The sequence below is a fragment of the Orcinus orca genome, chromosome 3 (assembly GCF_937001465.1).
Source record: "Orcinus orca chromosome 3, mOrcOrc1.1, whole genome shotgun sequence".
NCBI classification, from domain to species: Eukaryota; Metazoa; Chordata; class Mammalia; order Artiodactyla; family Delphinidae; genus Orcinus; species Orcinus orca.
The window spans coordinates 68,292,719-68,315,999 of NC_064561.1; the positions used below are offsets into that span (position 1 = coordinate 68,292,719).

Here is a 23,281-nt window from a genome sequence, read left to right on the forward strand (position 1 = left end):
CCACTGGACCGCTAGGAAGGTCCCGCAAATGGCTTTTCTATCCTTCCAGCTCTTTCAAATCTTGGAGTCATCCTTTTTTTTTGGGCTGCCTTGGGTATTAGTTGCGGCACGTGGGATCTTCATTGCAGTGCGTGGGCTTCTCTCCAGTTGTGGCTCGTGGCCTCCAGAGTGCATGGGCTCTGTAATTTGTGGCATGCAGTTTCTCTAGTTGAGGTGCGAGGGCTCAGTAGTTGCAGCGCGTGGGCTTAGTTGCCCCATGGCATGTGGGATTTTAGTTCCCTGACCAGGGATCAAACCCATGTCCCCTGCGTTGGAAGGTGGATTCTTTACCACTGGACCACTGGGGAAGTCCCTTGGAGTCATCCTTGACTCCTCTCTTTCAGTCTTACATTCAGTCCATTAGCAAAGACTCCATCTTTAAATTTTGCCCAGAATCTGAACATTACTTGTTACCACCCTGGTCTAAACTATCATTGGATTGCAGTTGCCTCCTAACTGGGCTTATATCCTTACACTTTATAGCTGTCCTCAACTGAGCAGACAGAGTGACTCTTTTAAAACAAAATTCAGATCACTCTAGTCAGAATCTTCAGATGACTTTTAAATTTTATCAGTGAAAAAGACAAGGGCTTTTGTATTTTCTGGTTTTTCTGAATGAAGCCACCTTCTTCCAGATGTCTGTATGGCTTATACCTTCTCTTCCTTCTGGTCTTTACTAAATAGGCATTGAGGCCTTTCGTGACCACCCTATTTATTTATTTACTAATATATTAAAATCTTTTTTTATTGGAGTATAGTTGATTTACAATGTTGTGTTACTTTCTGCTGTACAAAAAAGTGAATCAGTTATACATATATCCACTCTTTTATGACCACCTTATTCATTTTATTTATTTATTTTAAATTTATTTATTTATGTATTTCTTATTGGCTGTGTTGGGTCTTCGTTGCTGCACATGGGCTTTTTCTCTAGTTGTGGCGAGTGGGGGCTACTCCTCTTTGCGGTGTGCAGGCTTTTCATTGCGGTGGCTTCTCGTTGCAGAGCAGGGGCTCTAGGTGCGTGGGCTTCAGTAGTTGTGGCATGTGGGCTCAGTAGTTGTGGCTCGCAGGCTCTAGAGCACAGGCTCAGTAGTTGTGGCACACGGGCTTAGTTGCTCCATGGCATGTGGGATCTTCCTGGACCAGGGCTCGAACCTTTGTCCCCTGCATTAGCAGGCGGATTCTTAACCACTGTGCCACCAGGGAAGCCCTGTTTATATTTTTATCATTTAAATTTTATTTATTTTTCTATACAGCAGGTTCTTATTAGTTATCTATTTTATACATATTAATGTATATATGTCAATCCCAATCTCCCAATTCATCTCACCACCACCATCCCCCCTGCCACTTTCCCCCTTTGGTGTCCATACGTTTGTTTTCTACATCTGTGTCTCTATTTCTGCCCTGCAAACTGGTTCATCTGTACCATTTTTCTACATTCCACATATATGCATTAATATATGATATTTTTCTCTTTCTGACTTACTCTGTATGACAGTCTCTAGATCCATCCACATCTCTACAAATGACCCAATTTGTTCCTTTTTATGGCTGAGTAATATTCCATTTTATATATGTACCACATCTTCTTTCTCCATTTGTCTGTTGATGGGCATTTAGGTTGCTTCCATGACCTGGCTATTGTAAATAGTGCTGCAATGAACATTAGGGTACATGTGTCTTTTTTTTTTTTTTTTTTTGGTGGTACGCAGGCCTCTCACTGTTGCAGCCTCTCCTGTTGCAGAGCACAGGCTCCGGACACGCATGCTCAGCGGCCATGGCTCACGGGCCCAGCCGCTCCGAGGCATGTGGGATTTTCCCGGACTGGGGCACGAACCTGCATCCCCTGCATCGGCAGGTGGACTCTCAACCACTGCGCCACCAGGGAAGCCCACGTGTGTCTTTTTGAATTATGGTTTTCTCTGGCTATATGCCCAGTAATGGGATTGCTGGGTATGACCATCCTATTTAAAAGTAGTATATACATACTTCCACCTCCCATCTACTTGCCTCTTGTATGCTCTGTTTTTTGGCTTTACTTTTCTCCTGGCACGTATAACCATCTGGCCTACTATAGTACTAATTATGTATCTTTCTTAAGTCAGCTTTATTGAGCTATAACTTATATATAGTAACATGCATTCATTCTAAGAGTAGAGTTGGATGAGTTTTGACAAATGTAACCACCTCTCCAATCATGATATAGAACATTTTCATCACTCTAAAATGTTCCTTATTGCTTTTTCCAAGTCAGTCCTCCACTCCCCCAGATCCTGCTCTAGGCAACTGATAATCAGATTTGTCACTGTAGATTAATTTTGTCTATTTTAGAACTTTATATGGAATATATAAATAGAATCATTATCATATGTACTCCTTTTGTGGCTTTTTTCATTAAGCATAGTACTTCCACGATTTATCCATGCTGTGCATATCAGTCCTCCTCAGGGACTGTATATTGGGCTTTAACTCCACTTCTTTAAGTACTCTTGCCTCTGCCCTCCTCTCTGTGTTTGCCAGCTTCATCTTCAGATTGGTTGCAGGAGTTCCAAGGATTTCATTCAGATGTGACAACATCCAGAGTTAGAAAGTATCATGTGTTTTGTGTCACTTCTGTGGGAGCAAAGAAATCTTTCCCAGAAGTCTTCAAAAGGACCACCTCTCACATTTCATGACAAGAACTGAGCTACATGCTTGGCTTAAATCTTGGGGTATGGAACTGCTATGAATGGGTAAGACCAATCAAGATTTACCACAGGATTCACCTCCCTGAGTCTCTTGACAGTGCAGGCTACCCAAACAAAACTGGGGCTCTGTCAACAAAGTAAGAGGAGCAGATACTGGGTAGCCAACCAATAGCGTCTGCTAAAATCATCAAAAACAATCATTGGAGTGACCAACAGTTCAGGGCTAGCTACATGAAAACTGGGTAAAATATTTAAGATGAATTACGGAGTTTAATCAGGGAGTACAGGTAGGAAGCTCTTGAAGTAATTCAGGAGTATAGTAATAAGGGCAGAAGGTAAAGTGGCAAAAGTGGGATGGAGAGGAAGGAGGGTGAGTATGAAAGAAAGTAATGAGCCTTAGAGATAAATTGGGAATATGGGGACACAGAATAGCTGCAGGTTTGAGACTTAGGTGAGTGGGCAAGTGGTGATATCACTGATAGAGACTGAAATTGAAATGGGGAAACTGTAGGGAATGTTGGTATGGGTAGAAAAAGTGAGTTTAATTTGGGACATGTTGAATTTGAGGAGATGTGGAACATACAAGTAGAAATGACCATTAGATGATAGTGTAGGTGATAGGGGTTGATAATATTTTGAGAGTCATTAGCCAGGTTGAAGCCTTGAAAATAAATGAGTTCTCAGAGGGACTTTGGGTACAAATAGCTTAGCCTAGAGCCTGCATAATGCTTGTAATATCGGTACTGGAAGAGAAGAGGAAGGAGGGTTTATGGATATAGGAGTTGATGAGGGGAACATGAATAGTATTGTACTAAGATGCAGCAGAATCACTCAGAGTTTATATTTGAACATTGCTGTGTTCCATAGATTTGTTTCAGGTTGTCTCCTGTACCCTTTTAACATGTCCCCAACCTGTTTGTTTGCTTTAATTAGTAGACTTTCTTTTTTAGAGCATAAGTTGTAGGTTTACAAGAAAATTGAGCAGAAAGTACAAAGAGCTCTCACATTCCCCCTCCCCAGTTTCTTCCTCTTTTTATATCTTGCATTTGTGTAGTATATTTGTTACAATTGAAGGAATATTTATACATCACGGTTAACTAAGGTCCGTAGTTTATATTAGGATTCACTTTTTGTACAGTTCTGTGGGTTTTGACAAATGTATAATGTTTTGTATCTGCCATTACTTTATCATACAGAACAGTTTCACTGTCTCGCAAATCCTCTGTGCTCCACATATTCATCCTTCCCTCCTCAAACCCCTCATCTTTTTATTTCTCTATAGTCCAGCCTTTTCTAGAATGTCATATGTTTGAAATCATACAGAGTAAAAGAGCATTTTTCATTACTTGCTTCTTTCACTTAACAATATGCATTTAAGTTTCCTCCATGTCTTTTCATGTCCTTTCATGGCTTGATAGCTCATTTCTTTTTTTTTTTTTTCCGGCTGCGTTGGGTCTTTGTTGCTGTGCATGGGCTTTCTCTAGTTGCGGCGAGCACGGGCTACTCTTCGTTGCAGCGCATGGGTTTCTCATTGTGTTAGCTTCTCTTGGTGCGCTGCACGAGCTCTAGGCGCAGGGGCTTCAGTAGTGGCAGCACATGGGCTTGGTAGTTGTGGCATGTGGGCTCTGGGGCGCACAGGCTTCAGTATTTGTGTGTGGGCTTAGTTGCTTTGTGGCCTGTGGGATCTTCCCGGACACGGGTTTGATCCCGTGTCCCCTGCATTGGCAGGCAGATTCTTAACCACTGAGCCACCAGGCAAGTCCCTTTTTAAATTAATTAATTTATTTTTTGGCCAAGCTGCACGTCGTGTGGGTCTTCGTTCCCCAACCAGAGATCGAAACCGCGTCCCCTGCATTGGAAGCACAGAGTCTTAACCACTGGACCACCAGGGAAGTCCCAGCTCATTTCTTTTTTTAAAAAAAATTAATTAATTTATTGGCTGCATTAGGTCTTCGTTGCTGTGCGTGGGCTTTCTCTAGTTGCAGTGAGCGGGGGCCACTCTCTGTTGCGGTGCGCGGGCTTCTCATTGCAGTGGCCTCTCCTTGTGGAGCACAGGCTCTAGGTGTGCGGGCTTCAGTAGTTGTGTCTTGCGGGCTCTGGAGCGCAGGCTCAGCAGTTGTGGCACACGGGCTTAGTTGCTGCGCGGCATGTAGGATCTTCCTGGACCAGGGCTCGAACCCGTGTCCCCTGCATTGGCAGGCGGATTCTTAACCACTGCGCCACCAGGGAAGTCCTCATTTCTTTTTTATTTCCTGTTTTTTTTTCTCGGAGTGCTTTGTCTTGGTAGTTCTATTGCTATGTCTTTGAGTTTGCTTATTTATTTTAAAAATTTTATGGGAGTATAGTTGATTTACAATATTGTGTTTCAGGTGTACAGCAAAGTCATTCAGTTATACATATACATATATTCATTTTTTTTTCAGATTCTTAGGAGCGTTCCTTCCTCTACAATTTTTTGGTATAGTTTCAGAAGGATAGGTGTTAATTCTTCTCTAAATGTTTGATAGAATTCCCCCGTGAAGCCATCTGGTCCTGGACTTTTGTTTGTTGGGAGTTTTTAAATCACAGTTTCAATTTCAGTACTTGTGATTGGTCTGTTCATATTTTCTGTTTCTTCCTGGTTCAGTCTTGGAAGGTTGTACTTTTCTAAAAATGTGTCCATTTCTTCCAAGTTATCTATTTTTTGGCATATATTCAATAATTGTTTGTAGTAGTCTTTTATGATCTTTTGTATTTCTGTGCTTGTAACTTCTCCTTTACCATTTCTAATTTTATTGATTTGAGCCTTCTCCCTTTTTTTCTTGATGAGTCTGGCTAAAGGATTATCAATTTTGTTTATCTTTTCAAAGAACCAGATTTTAGTTTGATTGATCTTTTCTACTGTTTTCTTCATTTCTATTTCATTTATTTCTGCTCTGATCTTTATGATTTCTTACCTTCTATTAACTTTGGGTTTTGTTTGTTCTTCTTTCTCTGGTTGCTTTAGGTGTAAGGTTAGGTTGTTTGTTTGAGATTTTTCTTGTTTCCTGAGGTAAGATTATATTGCTGAACATTTCCCTCTTAGCCCTGCTTTTGCTTGCATCCCGTAGGTTTTGGATCAACATATTTTTGTTGTCATTTATCTCTAGGTATTTTTGATTTCCTCTTTGATTTCTTCAGTGATCTATTGATTATTTAGTAACATATTGTTTAGCCTCCATGTGTTTGTGTTTTTTACAGTTTTTTTTTTCCTGCAATTGATTTCTAATCTCATAGTGTTGTGGTCAGAAAAGATGCTTGATATGATTTCAATTTTTGTAAATTTACTGAGGCTTGATATCGTGGCCTAAGATGTGATCTATCCTGGAGAATGTTCCATGTGCAGTTGAGAAGAAAGTATATTCTGCTGCTCTCGGATGGAATGTCTGATGTGTCATTTAAGGCCTGTGTTTCCTTACTGATTTTCTGTCTGGATGATCTGTCCATTGATGAGAGTGGAGTGTTAAAATCCCCCACTATTATTGTGTTACTTTTGATTTCTCCTTTTATGGCTGTTAGCATTTGCCTTATATTTTGGGGTGCTCCTGTGTTGGGTGCATATATATTTTATAATTGTTATATCTTCTTCTTGGATTGATCCCTTGATCATAATGTAGTGTCCTTCTTTGTCTGTTGTTACAGTCTTTATCGTAACGTCTATTTTGTCTGCTATGAATATTGCTACTCCAGCTTTCTTTTGGTTTCCATTTGCATGGAGTACCTTTTTCCATCCCCTCAATTTCAGTCTGTATATGTCCCTAGATCTGAAGCAGGTCTCTTGTAGATAGCATATATACAGGTCTTGTTTTTGTATCCATTCAGCCAGTCTGTGTCTTTTGGTTGGACTATTTAATCCATTTACATTTAAGGTAATTATCAATATGTATGTTTCTATTGCCATTTGTTAATTGTTTTGGATTTTTTTGTAGGTCTTTTTTAAAAATTTTATTTTTATTTTTGGCTGTGTTGGGTCTTTGTTGCTGCATGTGGGCTTTTCTCTAGTTGCAGCGAGCGGGGGCTACTCTTCGGTGCAGTGCGCGGGCTTCTCATTGGGTGGCTTCTCTTGTTGCAGAGCACGGGCTCTAAGCACACGGGCTTCAGTAGTTGTGGCTTGTGGGCTCTAGAGCGCAGGCTCAGTAGTTGTGGTGCATGGGCTTAGTTGCTCCATGGCATGTGGGATCTTCCCGGACCAGGGCTTGAACCGGAGTCCCCTGCATTGGCAGGCGGATTCTTAACCACTGTGTCACCAGGGAAGCCCTGTAGGTCTTTTTTCTTCCCTTCCTCTTCTGTTCTTTTGTAGTTTGATGTCTATCTTTCATGTTGTGTTTGGATTGCTTTTTCTTTTTTATGTGTATATCTATTGTAGGTTTTTGGTTTGTGGTTACCATGAGGTTTTTATATAACAGTCTATATATGAACAAGATTGTTTTTAGTTACTGGTCTTTTAATTTCAAATGCATTTCCAATATTCTGCATTTGTGCTGTCCTCACGATTGCTGGTTTTGATGTCATATTTGTGTGTAGATGATTTCCTGGCTTTGTTTATGTTTGCCTGTACCGGTGGCTTTTTTATTCTCAGTTTTCTTGTGTCCAGTAGTGGCCTTTTCTGCTTAGAGAAGTTCCTTTAGCATTTGTTGCAAAGCTGGTCTGGTGGTGCTGAATTGTATTAGCTTTTGCTTGTCTGGAAAACTTGATTTCTCCATCAAATCTGAATGAGAGCCTTGCTGGGTAGAATATTCTTGGTTGTTGGTTCTTCCCTTTCATCACTTTAAATATATTGTGCCATTCCCTTCTGGCTTGCAGAGTATCTGCTGAGAAATCAACTGATAACGTTATGGGAGTTTCCTTGTACGTTATTTTTTGCTTTTCCCTTTTTGCTTTTAATATATTTTTCTTTGTCTTTAATTTTTGTCAATTTGATCACTATGTCTTTCGGCACGTTCTTGCTTGGGTTTATCCTGCCTGGGACTCTCTGTGCTTCCCGGACTTGGGTGACCATTTCCTTTTCCATGTTAGGGAAGTTTTCAGCTGTTACCTTTTCAAATATTTTCTCAGGTCCTTTCTCTCTCTCTTCTCCTTCCGGGACCCCTATAATGCAAATGTTGTGCATTTAATGTTGTCCCAGAGGTCTCTGAGACTGTCCTCATTTTTTTTTCTTCTTTCTTTTTTCTGTTCCATGGCAGTGATTTCCACCATTCTGTCTTCCAGCTCACTTATCCATTCTTCAGCCTCAGTTACTTTGCTATTGATTTCTTATAGTGTATTTTTCATTTCAGTTATTGTATTGTTCATCTGTTTGTTCATTTTTAATTCTTATGGGTCTTTGTTAAACATTTCTTGTGTCTTCTCTATGTGCCACCATTTTTTCTTCTGAGTTCCTTGATCATCTTTACTATCATTACTCTGAATTCTTTTTCGGTTAAATTGCCTATCTCCCATTCTTCGTTTTTCTTCTGGGGTTTTATCTTTTCCTTGATCTGGGACCTATTCTTCTGCTGTCTCATTTTGTTTAATTATCTGTGATTGTGGTTTGTTTCACAGGCTGCAGGGTTGTAGTTCTTGCTTCTGCTGTCTGCTCCCTGGTGGATCAGGCTGTCTAAGAGGCTTGTGCAGTCTTCCTGGTCGGAGGTACTGGTTCCTGCCCACTGGGTGATGGAGCTGGGTCTTGTCCCTCTGGTGGGCAGGGCCATGTCAGGGGGTGTGTTTATTGGGCACCTGTATGCTTAGGGAGACTTTAAGCTCCCTTTCTGCTGATGGGTGGGGCTGTGTTTCCACCATGTTGGTTTTTTGGCCTGAAGCATCCCAGCATTGGAGCCTCCAGGTTGTTGGATGGGGCCAGGTCTTGGTGAGAGAATGGTAGCCTCCAGGAGGGCTCACGCCAGTGAGTACTCCCCAGAACTACTGCCGCCAGTGTCTTTTTTTTTTTTAAACCTTCTTGACCGTTTTTTAAAAAAATTAATTAATTAATTTTTGGTTGTGTTGGGTCTTTGTTGCTACGCATGGGCTTTCTCTAGTTTTAGTGAGTGGGGGCTGCTCTTCGTTGTGGTGCGTGGGCTTCTCATTGCGGTGGCTTCTCTTGTTGCGGAGCACGGGGCTCTAGGCGTGTGGGCTTCAGTAGTTGTGGCATGCAGGCTCAGTAATTGTGGCTTGCGGGCTCCAGGATACAGGCTCTGTAGTTGTGGCACACGGGCTTAGTTGCTTTGTGGCATGTGTGATCTTTTTGGACAGGGGATTGAACCCGTGTCCCCTGCATTGGCAGGCAGATTCTTAACCACCGCGCCACCAGGGAAGCCCAGCAAGCTTGTTTTTTAATGGGACATATAGTAGATATTTTTGGCTTTGCTGGCCATATGATCTCTGTCAGAGCTCTCTTAACTCTGCCATTGTTGGGAGAAAGCAGCCATAGACATTCTATAGACAAATGAGTGTGACCGATTCAGCCTGCAAGCCAGTTTGCCAACCCATGATTTAGACAGTCAACTATCTTTTATTTTTTTTGTTTATTTATTTTAAAATTTATTTATTTATTTAATTTTGGGCTGCATTGGGTCTTCATTGCTGCACGTGGGCTTTCTCTGGTTGTGGCAAGTGCAGGCTACTCTTTGTTGCGGTGCGCAGGTTTCTGTTGCGGAGCACGGGCTCTAGGCTCGTGGGCTTCAGTAGTTGCAGCACGCAGGCTCAGTAGTTGTGTCTCATGGGCCCTAGAGCGCAGGCTCAGTAGTTGTGGCGCACAGGCTTAGTTGCTCTGCGGCATGTGGGATCTTCCCGGACAAGGGATCAAACCTGTGTCCCCTGCATTGGCAGGCAGATTCTTAACCACTGTGCCACCAGGGAAGTCCCAACTATCTTTTAAAATGATTAACAATGAGAAAAGCATGCCTTTTATATTTATCTTAATTTATACTATTTCCAGTGCTTTTCATTTCTTTATAAGTTTCCATATGTTATCATACTCCTTCTGCTGGAACAGCTACCTTTAAAATTTCTTATGTATGTTTGCTAGAATACATTCTCTCAGCTTTTGTTTGTTTGAATTTCTCCTTCATTTTTGAAGTATATGTTCACTGTGTATGTAATGCTGGTTAATAGCTTTTGTCTGTCAGTATTTTGAAAATGTCATTCCATTGTCTTCCTTGCATAGTTTGTGACAAGAAGTTTGATGTAACTCTTATCGTTGTTTCTCTTAATGCAGTATGTCATTTTCTGGCTGCCTTCAAGATTTTCTTTTTAGTTTTAATTTTCTATAATTTGGTTATGTTACATCTAGTTTTGTTTTGTTGTATTTATTTTTGTCTGGGTTTCTCTGAGTGTCTTGGAAGTGTGATTTGGCTTCTTTTTTTCATTTGTTTTAGAAAATTCTTGTCCATTGTCTCTTCAGATGTTTCTCCATTTTTTTTCTTCTTGTTCTGGGTCTCTAATTACACATATGTTAGACAACTTAATATTGTCTCTTATGTCTTGCCTGCTGTATCCTGTTTTTGTTTGGTTTGTTTTATTCGTTTTTACACCTTTTTTTCTCTTTGTGTTTTAGTTTGATTAATTTTTATTAACCCATCTTCAGGTTTACTTCACCTTTGCCATGTATGTAATTAGGAACACTGTAAATGAAATTCTGTGCTTGAGATTTTCTAGACCATAACTCGGTTGAATTTTTAATTTTTAATTTTAAAAATTATTTTTATTTTTTTTTGGCTGAGCTGTGTGGCTTGCAGTATCTTAGTTCCCCAACCAGGGATTGAACTCATGCCATTGGCAGTGAAAGTGTGGAGTCCTAACCAGTGAACCCCCGGGGAATTCCCTTATAGGGTGAATTTGGACCAGAACCCATGAGGAAGTCACCTTATGGTTACAAATTCTTAGGGGACATTTTTGTTTTTTCATTTTACTTACTACCAAGGTATAGATAGACAAGTTTATTTTACCATACTGAGAGACAAGTTGTTGTTGTTGTTGTTTTCACTCTTAGACTGAAGGTGGAACCCTTTAATTGAGGATTCTCTTAATAACATCATCACTTTGGATGGTGCCTAGGTTTTATCTCCTGTGTCTGTGCCAGTGTGGATACTGAAGGTCTCTAGGATTAAGCAGAATCTCTCTTGGTGAAAACCAATTTATTGCTTTCTTACCTTCCACAATTTCTGATTTCACTTCATTTTGGCCCCTGTAGAATCTTTTTTTTTTCTTCCAGTTTTATTGAGATGTAATTGACAAACAGCATTGTGTAAGTTTAAGGTGCACAGTATAATGATTTGACTTGCATACATTATGAAATGTTTGTCACATAAGTTTAGTGAACATGCATCATCTCGTATAGATACACAGTTAAAGAATAGAAAAAAATATTTTTTTCCTTGTGATGAGAAGTCTTAGGATTTACTCTACAGCTTCATATGTAACATACAGCAGTGGCAATTTTATTTACCATATTTTATATTACGTCCCTAGTACTTATTTGTCTCAGTGGAAGTTTGTACCTTTTGACTGCCTTTATCCAGTTCCCCTTCCCTCACCCCCTGCCTATGGTAACCACAAATCTGATCTCTTTTTCTGTGAGTTGGTTTGTGTGTTTGTGTTTGAAGTGTAATTGACCTACAATGCTATGTTACTTTCTGTTATATAGCATAGTGATTCAGTATTTTAGTACATTTCAAAATGTATAGAAGTGTATTTCAAAATGTATTTCAAAATGATCACCATGTAAGTCTAGTTACGATTTGTCACCATACAAAGATATTACATAGTTATTGAATATATCCCCCACACTGTACATTTTATACCCTTGACTCATTTATTTTGCAACTGGAAGTTTGTACCTCTTAATCTCCCTCACCTATTTCTTTCTTCTCCTTACCCCCCTCCACTCCGGCAACCACCTGTTTGCTCTCTGTATCTATAACTGTTTCATTTTTGCTGCGTTTGTTAATTTGTTTTTATTTATTTATTTTTTGTGGTACGCGGGCCTCTCACTGTTGTGGCCTCTCCCGTTGTGGAGCACAGGCTCCGGACGCACAGGCTCAGCGGCCATGGCTCACGGGCCCAGCTGCTCCGCGGCATGTGGGATCTTCCCGTACCGGGGCACGAACCCATGTCCCCTGCATTGGCAGGCGGACTCTCAACCACTGTGCCACCAGGGAAGCCCTGTTTTTAATTTTTAAATATACTTTTGGCTGCGTTGGGTCTTTGTTGCTGCTGGCAGGCTTTCTCTAGTTGCGGTGGATGGGGGCTACTCTTCATTGCAGTGCGTTGGCTTCTCTTTGTGGTGGCTTCTCTTGTTGTGGAGCATGGGCTCTAGAGCGCAGGCTCAGTAGTTGTGGCACATCGGCTTAGTTGCTACACGGCATGTGGGATCTTCCTGGACCAGGGATCAAACCCATGTCCCCTGCATTGGCAAGTGGATTCTTAACCACTGTGCCACCAGGGAAGTCCCTAATTTATTTTTTAGATTCCACATATAAGTGAAATTATAAAGTATTTGTCTTTCTTTGACTAATTTCACTTAGCATAACACCCTCTGGTTCCATTCATGTTGTCACATATGGGAAGATTTCATTCTTTTTAAAAAAACCGTTGAGTAATATTTCATCATATATATGTATATGTGTGTGTGTATTTATATATGTATATACATCTTACATCTTCTTTATCCATTATCTATTGATGGTTACTTAGGTTGCTTCCATATCCTGGCTATTATAAATAATGGTGCAATGAACATACGGGTGAATATATCTTTTCTAATTTGTGTTTTCATTTTCTTTGGATAAATACCCAGGAGTGGAATTGCTGGATCATATGGTAGTTCTGTGGTAGCTCTATTTTTAATTTTTTTTTTTTTTTTTGCCATATGCGGGCCTCTCACTGCTGTGGCCTCTCCCACCGCGGAGCACAGGCTCCGGATGTGCAGGCTCAGTGGCCATGGCCCACGGGCCCAGCCGCTCCGCAGCACGTGGGATCCTCCCGGACCGGGGCACGAACCCACGTCCCCTGTATCGGCAGGCGGACTCTCAACCACTGTGCCACCAGTGAAGCCCTATTTTTAATTTTTTGAGGAACTTCTATACTGTTTTCCATAGTGGCTGCACCAATTTACATCCCCACGAACAGTACACGAGGGTTCCCTTTTCTCCACGTTGTGAAATCTTTAATTTGTGGTTGCTCAGCAAAATGTTAAAGAAAAGTTTTTTTTTTTTTTGCATTGCTCTGGATGTCTACTCTGCATAATGCCAATAATAGAAGTCTTACTCAACCTTTCACAATATGGATGTAGCATAAATTTTAATTGCTTCTTTACTAAGGGATTTAGGTTTTTGTTTGTTTTTGTTTTGCTAAAAAATTATGAAGTAAAAAATTTTTTTGCATGTTGATCTTTGTGCACACATGCAAGTAGTTTTCATCACCAGTGGAGTGAGGCAAAGGAGCAAGATATGATCATTTTTATCTAGCCTTTTGCGTGCTACTTAATTTGCAGATTCTTTACATGCCACTAGAATATGTTTTCTTATTCTAAAAATTTCCCACCCAAACAAAATGCATTATCGTAAGCACATTGTTGTTTCTGAATAATCTATGTTCAGGTTACCATACTTTGGAAGTGTACCCAAAAACAGCATTGCCACTGATCCTAGATTGTGTTTTTGCAGGTGAACAACACTTTTTATATATGCTGAATCATTAGAAAATAGAAGTTATGTATCAGCCTGCAGGAGAGTTCAGAACACAGCTTCTGATGTTTCTCAAATAAAGAAAACCAAAAGCCATCATAAATTACGTTTTTCAGATGGCATAATTACAAATAAATGAGGAAATGAAACAGCAGGCTACATATCCTTGATAGTTTACAGTGCAGGGTCATATGGCATTGATTTCCAATGTAGAGGCCTTTTATCAATACAAAGCAGTGACTGTTGTAGATTATATGATGCTGAGTATTAATAAGCATGTTTTGTGCATATCTGTTATATGAAAATAATTTTTCATTTCATGCTTTAGTTTTCCTTTGTGGCATTCTGAACTGTGGAATCCTTTGTCTACCATTTGGCTTTCCATAAACTATCAGGCAGGATGTCTGTGAGAGTCTCTACTTTGAGAAGTAGTGTACGTAATACTTATTTATCATGTACCACTCATAATTACATTATCATGATATATCCTTTATCTTCAAAATAACGTCTGAGAATTCATTGTCTTTTAACACTAGAAAAAGGTGTTTTCTAAAGACTTTTTCCAGAAATCCAGATGTTTCTGGGGGCTCTTTCCAATCCTCATACAATGTATCTTTGGCATTTTAAAAATTGAGAACTAAATTTTCTGTAATTTTTTTTGGTTTAAATTTTGTCTATGTAATTATTCTTTGAGATAGACATTTGAATTTACTCCATACTCATCCTTGTTTAAAACTCTCATAGCTGAGATGTCCTCAGGCTTGTAGATTGGCCAGCTTTGATGACATCTCTCTGGCCTTTGAAGTTGGCACAGTTCAATATAGATACCTCAGGGGTGTGTGGCCATGGAAAAACATGTTTTTGTTGTTGAGTGTTCTTGCTTTCTAGTAATTTTATTTTCTGCTCAAGGGATTTAGTATCTGTTCAGATACTTTATTTTTAAAGACCACATAAGTAATGACTTGACCTCTAATCTTAGCTTTGAAAATTTCCCAGACACTAATAAAGATAATGTCTGATGACCTATTGTTTGAGATTACTATTCACTGGCCAGCAATCAGTGCTATTTAAAAATGTATATTTTACTCTGAAAATTATTTCCATGGCTGAAAGACTTTGTTAGTAAAATCATGCATGTAATGAGATGATGTTTAGTTTTTTGCTAAACTCTAAGTTATGTTCAAAGAGAAGAAACAATCTACTTAATTAATTGTATTTTTCGTTGTTGTTCTTTTTTGGAATCTGTTATAACCCAGTTGGACAGTCCTGAAAGAGATTTGAGTAATTGAGATTTTCCCTTTCTTCCAGTGGAAGGGAAATATTTCAATTTACTTGCTTTAGGCTATAAAATAGTTTGCTCTTCCTTTGCCCACAGCAAGAATTATGAACCTAAAGTCACAAAACAGATTCAGTATTAACTTTTTTTGTGTGTGTGTGGCATGCGGGCCTCTCACTTGTTGTGGCCTCTCTCGTTGCGGAGCACAGGCTCCGGATGCACAGGCTCAGTGGCCATGGCTCACGGGCCTAGCCGCTCCGTGGCATGTGGGATCTTCCCGGACCAGGGCATGAACCTGTGTCCCCTGCATCGGCAGGCGGACTCTCAACCACTGCGCCACCAGGGAAGCCCCTCAGTATTAACTTTTAAAGTTTCCCCATATTTCCACCCTCATCAACTGTAAATAATGTGCCTGAATGTAAAATGGAAAAAGTTGAAAATTTCCACTTGTGCATTTTGAGCTTTTCAGAGGTATTATATACTCTGGATATAATAATAAAAGATACTGGGCCTTATACAGCGCTTTTTGTGTGAGGAACTCATATAAACACTAATGCATTGATCCTAACACAGTACTTGATTGTGACTTTAAAAGGTCATGAGTTACTGCTGTTACAAAAATTTTTTTTAAAGGTTGGAGGAGGAGCTGTAATTTACAAATATTGTTTGAAAGATATCTAGATAAAAGTTGATACAGGAAACTGAAAAATTAAAGTTACGGGGGATTTTTATTGTTTGTTAACTTTTCTTCTAGCCTACAGTAGATTTTTATCCCTTTATGTTTTTTTCTCCTTTTGTCTATGAATATACTTGAAGCCCGATTCCCTTCTTAAGACCAGAAGGCACAATTTACTTTTAAGCTTTTATTCCTTCTCAGCCAAGAAGGCTTCAACCTGTGGAGGTTTCCTGAGTTTGTCATAACATAGTAATACATTTTATTTGTTCTCAATTGGAGATCATCCTTCTAGTTTTCTTAGTTTAATATTTGTGGCATATAGTTGTTGATTTTGATGAACATAGTAGTCACGTGGCTTAATCTTCAACTTTTTTGTGCTTTGTAGGTTTATTCTTCAATCCAAGGAGGCAATTCATAATCAGCTGTTAGAGAAACAGAAGATAGCGGAAGAAAAAATTAAAGAATTGGAAGTAAGTAAGTTTTGACTGAATACTGATAGTTGTAGTCGACTTTTAGGAAAAAAGTAATTATCGTGTCATATTAAATGAAAATGTATGCCTGCCAAGGTCATGTCACATTGTTTTCATTTTTTCTAATTGTGCTAGAGCTATGAAGCAGTCTTTTTACAGCAGTGTGTAAGACCAGAAAAAAGACTAATCTCTTGAAACCTTAGGGAGTTTTGAAGAAGATAGGATATTGTTAACCTGAATGTATTTCTTCCATTGCCTTTAAGTGAACATGTCTATTCTTAAAAAATATAATAAAATAAAAGCACAGTGTATATTTAAACACCATATGTTGTGGTGGATGGGCATGAGAGTAGGTAATGATAATAGTAGTCAAAGGATCTAGTTATATGACTCTTTCACACATTGTAATTCTAGACAAGGACTGAGTGGTAAGCTATAACTAATTAACTATCCGAAGGGTAGTGCTCCAGTGAGGAAAACAATTTTTTTTTTTTAAGCTAGGGAAAAAGATGATAGGTAAGAGTAATAATTTAGTAAATCTTTGGAAAATTGGAGTTTATTATTACCATTTCTTTATACATTAAAACCTCAGATGAAATAGTCTTCTTGGGCTTTGGTGAATGGTCTATCCTGTATATAGTAAAAGTTGGACAGGACAAAAAAACTGGTTATTATTTTTTGGGACCAAGATTTCCTGAGATGGGGGTGGATACAGTGACTTCATAGGTCACTTTATCTAATTTCTTTGAATACTATTTGAGGCAGTGGTTCAGAATCTGACTCAGCCCTCTGCTGAATTGGTGAGACACCCCATGTAGCCTTCAGGGGATTTCTCAGGGACACTGACTTGGCATGGCTGGGGCAAGCATGTTGTATCTTAGGTTACTTAGGGTTATTTTTGTTTGACTACCAATGAGAATTTAAACAAACTTGATAGTGGCTTTGTAGCTCAGAAAATGTATTGTAAAACAAAACAAATAAGCAAACAAAAAAAAAAAAAAGAAGAAAACTTATCCTGTAGTAACCAGGTTGTTATTATATCCTATTTTGTCAGCCCAACTCTTCTAGATTGAGTTTTCCAAACAAAAGTATCTTAAAAAAACTGAACGAAAATATTTCATGTAGATTACCAAAAAAAGTGTGTTTTTGCACTTGTTGGTAAATATATCTAAAAATTGTCCTGATGAATAAGTAGCAAGATGCAAAGTAATGTGTAAATAATTCTTTTTATGGAAACAAACAAAAACCAAGATCTGTATATGAACATAGAAAATGATTTGTAGGTATATATATTAAATTAACACTGGTTACCCTAAAGAAATTAGATGGGACATGGGGATAAAATTGTTTTTTTCTTATAACCTCTGTGTTGGATAAATTGTAACAAGTATGTGTTAACCTTTTTTTTTTACCATCGTTTTTGGAGTATAATTGCTTTACAATGGTGTGTTTCTGCTGTATAACAAAGTGAATCAGCTATACATATACATATATCCCCATATCTCCTCCCTCTTGCATCTCCCTGTGTTAACTTTTATAATTTAAAAAAATCATCAAGGTAAAATTGCCACAGATGATGAGTTTAGCATACTATTCATTTCTGATGAATATTAGGAAATTCATTTTCCAAAAGTTTCGTTTCATGGAGTCTCTCAAATACTGGTAAGAGTATCCTGATATCTGTCAGGTAATAGAAATAGATTAGCTAGCTTGTTGGTATTTGAAATGCTAATTAACAGCTACAAAAAACTAGCAGAGTTAAACTATAGCCTCTACCCTACGAAGTTATTTTGTGTTTTTAATTTTTCATCTTATACACTATTTATATTATAAAAATGATGTAAGTATACTATAAAAAACAGTCAAAAACTAAAACATGATTAAACAAAAATAATGACTTTCTCCTCTTTCTGCATACTCTCAAAATGTCACTTTTATGGTTTGATGTGTATCATTACACTTTATAAAACTTTATTTTATAAACAAGTTCATACACACATATATACACTTTTTTTGAGTAAAGAGGGATTATGCTGTATATAATGTTTTTCATCATTTGACAATTTACCTTTCCATTTTAGTAATGTAAATCTAGTTTATATTGTTTCTTGTTTTCCATTTATCCTACCATCATAGTTTCCTTATTACCTCAACATTCAATTATTGCATGATCCCTGCCTCTGCATTTAGTGTTCTCTCCAATACTGCCCTAACCTGTATTTTTAATGGTATCACCCACTACACACACTCTTCTCTTCCCTGAAGCAATCCTATACTTTTTGACTGCCATACCTTTATAATTTTGTTACTTCAGCCTGAAATGTATACACATGTGCACAGACCCACATGTGCATGCATGCACACATACATTGTTAGTTGCAGTGTTCAGATTTTCTGTTTCTTACTGATTATTTTTCCTTCTTATTCAGTTAGTTATGAGAGAGTTGTGTCAGATCTCCCTCTGATGATAGTTATGAATTTCTCCTTAGTCTTTCAGTTTAGTGGGCAGTGGTATTTAGAAACTACTATCTGGGTGCTGTAAATGCTCATTATTACTGTATGCATAGTTGAGATGATATGTTTCATTTTGCTTTATATGTTTAGGAATTTCTCAGCTCTTTTAAAGATAGCATTCCATTGACTTCTGGCTTCCATTGTTGCTGTTTAGAAGTTATCAGCCTAATTTTTGTTCCTTTGTCTTTTCTCTGTGGCTACTTTTAATATTGTTTTGTCATCTTTCATGCTTTGTAGTTTCTCTGGTATATGTTTAGGTGGAGATTTAGTCTTTTTGCTTTTTTTCTTAATCCTATCTGGGTTAAGTTGAGTTTTCTGAGTTTGAGGATTAGTGACTCATCAATTCTGGAAACTTCTTACTATCTCTGAATATTACTTCTTCACTGTTTTCTCTTTTAAATGGTATTTCCCTCTGGAATTTTTTTCTCACCTTTAAACCAGCTGTTTCCATCATCTGCAGTAGCATCTTAACTGGTTTTTCCACCTCCAACTTTCTCTGTTCTAATCTTTTTAACATATTGAAGCTAGAATGACCTTCTAAAATGTTAAATCTGTTGTATTGTTCCTCTGTGTAAACCCCATCATTGTTCTTAGGGTAACATTCAAGCTTTTTAACATACCTTCAAGGCTGTTTATGAAATGACTCCTGTTTCTTTCTCTCATGTCCCTCATATCCTCTTCCTTCTCTTACACTGTATGCTCCAGACATGCAGAAATAGTTTGTTTTTAGAACTTGCTATGTTTTCTTTGTTTCTACTAGGTCTTTGCAAAAGTAATTCTCTCCGCCTGGGAACTTCCTCCTTCTGCTCTTACCAGCTCTGTTAATCCTTAAGATCTTAGTTTAGGGCTACTTCTTCTGAGAAGCATTTTCTGATTCCTCAGTGTTAAATTAAGTGCTTTTCCCTTGTTCTGTCTAATTATTCTACTAGTTTCATAGCACAGTGTGAGAATTTGGGCATATAAACTATCATCAGTTGAAGTAATTACAAATATGGTTTCCTATTACTTGGGAAGCTTGATGCAGATTCAGAGCTCTAAATAGTTTTTCCCAAGGCCTTCCAGTTATTACTCTGCCTTTCAAATATACAGTCTCTTCTTCTGGGCCCTAGTATTTCTTGTCAGTCCAGCGTATTTCATCTTACTTAATTATCATTATCATTATTAGTTTCTACCCTCAGATACCTTAAATTAAATTGGGGAGGCATAATTTATACATAACTCTGCAGACAAAGGCCAGGCTGTTTAATTTAGCACATTTTCATCTCTGATGAAGTAAGCTTTTTGGTTTGGGTCCAAAGTTCTAGTTTTTGACCAGAGCTATTAACTCGGCCCCACTGTGTGTGCCTACCCACCCCCTACCAGCAGTCTATATAAATGACGCTATGGATCATTCTTTTCCATGACATAACATAGGTGCTAGTCTGATCGGAGAGCCCATCTTCATTAGTATTTTCTAGACTCGCTTTTATCCACCTCCATTCTCTCTCTCTTTTTTTTTTTTTTGCGGTACACAGGCCTCTCACCGCTGTGGCCTCTCCCGTTGCGGAGCACAGGCTCCAGACGCGCAGGCCCAGCGGCCATGGCTCACGGGCCCAGCCGCTCTGCGGCATGTGGGATCCTCCCGGACCGGGGCACGAACCCGTGTCCCCTGCATCGGCAGGTGGACTCTCAACCACTGCGCCACCAGGGAACCCTCCACCTCCATTCTTACTGTTTATGTTTGCCCTCTCCAGATTTTTTTCCCCAGTCCTACTTAACCTAGAATTTGTTTAGCTTTTGATAACTGTAGTATGCTGTGTCTACATTGTCAACCAGCCTGGTGTCTCACTTGCTGGCCCTTTTCTTCTTATGGAGCAGAGGTGGGGGTACTGTAATGCTGCTGTCATGTCCTCTTTCTTTTGGGCCATGTGGCGCATCATGCGGGGTCTTAGTTCCCCGACGAGGGATCGAACCTGCTCCTCCTGCAATGGAAGCATGGAGTCTTAGCCACTGGACCACCAGGGAAGTCTCTGCCCTCATGTCTTCTTTTTTTTTTTTTGCGGTACGCGGGCCTCTCACTGCTGTGGCCTCTCCTGTTGCGGAGCACAGGCTCTGGACACGCAGGCCCAGCAGCCATGGCTCACAGGCCCAGCTGCTCTGCGGCATGTGGGATCTTCCCGGACCGGGGCACGAACCCGTGTCCCCTGCATCGGCAGGCGGGCTCTCAACCACTGCGCCACCAGGGAAGCCCCCTCATGGCTTCTTGATAGGGAGTTATATTACATACTAGAAGGGTAAAGACAGGTACCATCTTAACCTTGGGAAGATTGTCTTTTTCTTCTTAAAATTCCATATTTTACATTTTAATACCCCTATGTTGGGTTCTTCAGGCTGTAATCACTTTCCTGGGTTTGACTAGGAAGTGTTTTCATAACAGACTCATAATGTGATAGTGTTATATAGATTTTTATCTTGCCTTTATAGAGATGGTTGATCAGGTTCTGGGAGGGAATGTCACCATTTCTCTTAATGGCGATTAGCAGACCAATGATGGTAATCCGATTGAAGAGAAAAAATAAAATGCTTTAGTATGATAGAGTAACCATGTTATTTATGTCATTGAGGGAATTCTCTATTTAAAAAAAAATACTGATAATGAATAATTTTAAAGAAGATGGCTGAGTATATATATATATATATATATATAATACGTAATACAGTATATGTTAGAAAATGCAAAATTGTACTTTTTAAAAATGACATGAGTATAATTGGGATTTGGAATTAGGACTTCATGAGTCTCATCTGTCTTTGTAAAAATAATTTTCTTTTTGAAATGTACAGCATTGCTACAAAAAGAAAGTATAGTTTTTTTTAAGAAAATTCAACTTTAGGTAAAGTTGAGTTAAAACCTTATTGATAGATTGAAGAGATATGTATCTTCTAAAGAGTGAAAAATACATCCTATATTTTTGCTCACTTTTTTAGAGGTAAAAAGAAAATAATTACTTGTGGACTTCTTTTGCAGTTGCAAAAACTTAGATTCAGCATTCAGATGAGCTAGAGCTGAATTTTTGATGTCTTGCCTTTTGAATCTCAAGTATTTGGAATCCTTGAGATAAGCTTTCAGTGGTATATTTGAACACATTTTGACCACTATTCTCCTATGTTCTCTCTCATTGAATTACCGCTTCAGGCTCATCTGCCTTCAGTTTAAAATCCCCATTATATTTTAGGCACATGCAAATACTGGTTGACCACTTTCCTTCCCCTCTTTCTCTGACGTGGTTACCACCCCTTCCACCACCCTAGTTAGCTCAGCAATGACACAATAAAAATAAGAATAAGGAAACCAGGACATTCTGGCCTACATAATGCCACTTCTGACGCAGAATGTTACAATCCCAGGGTTGTGAAATAGCCCTCCAGCCCATGCTATAAGTAAAATCTAAGAAACTGTGAAAGTCCTGGCTCTTCCACAAAAATGGCTATTATGGTCAGACAGTAGTTCCTGAAACAAGTAGGAAGACTAGTGGCAAGAAAACTGGATAGGAGGTGCCTGTGACACTCTGCAGTTGGCTGAGTTCTGAGACTCTGATGAGAAAATGTTTTGGAGTTTCCGTGATTGAGGAGATTTTACTCTGCCTGATGAGGATCATTTTTTCCGTAGCATGGGTAGGCACTGGTAGGCACTTGGATGGATGTCCAGTTTTTGCCCTAAGTACCTCACTTTTGTGCTGGTACCTTTTTTTTTTTTTTTAAATTTATTTAGCTATTTTGGTTGCATTGGGTCTTCGTTGCTGCGCGCAGGGTTTCTCTGGTTGCGGCAAGTGGGGACTACTCTTTGTTGCAGTGCACGGGCTTCTCATTTTGGTGGCTTCTCCTGTTGCGGAGCACAGGCTCTAGGCGCGCGGGCTTCAGTAGTTGTGGCACGAGGGCTCAGTAGTTGTGGCTCACGGGCTCTAGAGCGCAGGCTCAGTAGTTGTGGCGCATGGGCTCAGTTGCTCCACGGCATGTGGGATCTTCCCAGACCAGGGCTCACAGTGTCCCCTGCATTGGCAGGCGGATTCTTAACCACTGCACCACCAGGGAAGCCCTGGGCTAGTACCTTTGTGTGTATGATGGGACACCCTCTTTGGACATGATGTCAGGTGGACACTACTGTATGATAAGCACTGATTCTTACTTGTGTTTTCAATGAAGAGAGAAGGGCAGGTGAGAGCAAAGCCAGTGGCAGAATGTTTTTTTTTTTTTTTTTTTTGCAGTACACAGGCCTCTCACTGCTGTGGCCTCTCCCGTCACGGAGCATAGGCTCTGGACGCGCAGGCTCAGCGGCCGTGGCTCACAGGCCAAGCTACTCCGCGGCACGCGGGATCCTTCCAGACCGGGGCACGAACCTGCGTCCCCTGCATCAACAGGCGGACTCTCAACCACTGTGCCACCAGGGAAGCCCAAGAATGTTTTTTATATATTAAACAAGAGTTACACCCAATGGTTCATCTGCTTGCACAGCTCAAAGTTTAGAATCCATCAAAAAAATTAGTCATTTATTTATTTTGTAGTGAAATATAGCATTTACAGAAATATGTATTAAAATACATGTAGTTTAATCAATAATTATAAAGCAAACACTTGTTACAATCATCTGAACCAAGAAATCAAAAATTGGCAGACCACCAGAGCACCGCCCCCTACCTTTCTTTCTCCCTTCTATTCCTGCCTGCTCTCCCCCTCCCTCAGGTAACCCTAACTTTTGGATAATTATTTCCTTTCATAAAAAATATAGTTTTACTACCTATGTGTATATCCCTCAAGACAGTTTTTGAACTTTATATGAACAAAATCCGTCTCCATATTTTTTGCTTTGCTTCGCTTCTTCCTCAACATTGTGTTTGTGAAGTACATTCATGTTGAGATTGTGATTTGTTCATTTTCATTGCTGTATGTATTCTATTATA

At 39.3% G+C, this 23,281-nt stretch overlaps 1 protein-coding gene across 2 annotated transcripts in view; it reads left to right on the plus strand.

Moving 5' to 3' along the window:
- The window catches only part of PFDN1 (prefoldin subunit 1), a 60,255-nt gene that overhangs the window by 12,598 nt on the left and 24,376 nt on the right, over positions 1-23,281 (plus strand). The window contains exon 3 of one of the 2 annotated variants that reach the window (XM_049708756.1): positions 15,746-15,834. In XM_049708756.1, coding sequence (XP_049564713.1) covers positions 15,746-15,834 — 89 coding nt within the window. The remainder of the gene's footprint in view (positions 1-15,745; positions 15,835-23,281) is intronic. The other variant, XM_004280284.4, reaches the window with a different exon arrangement.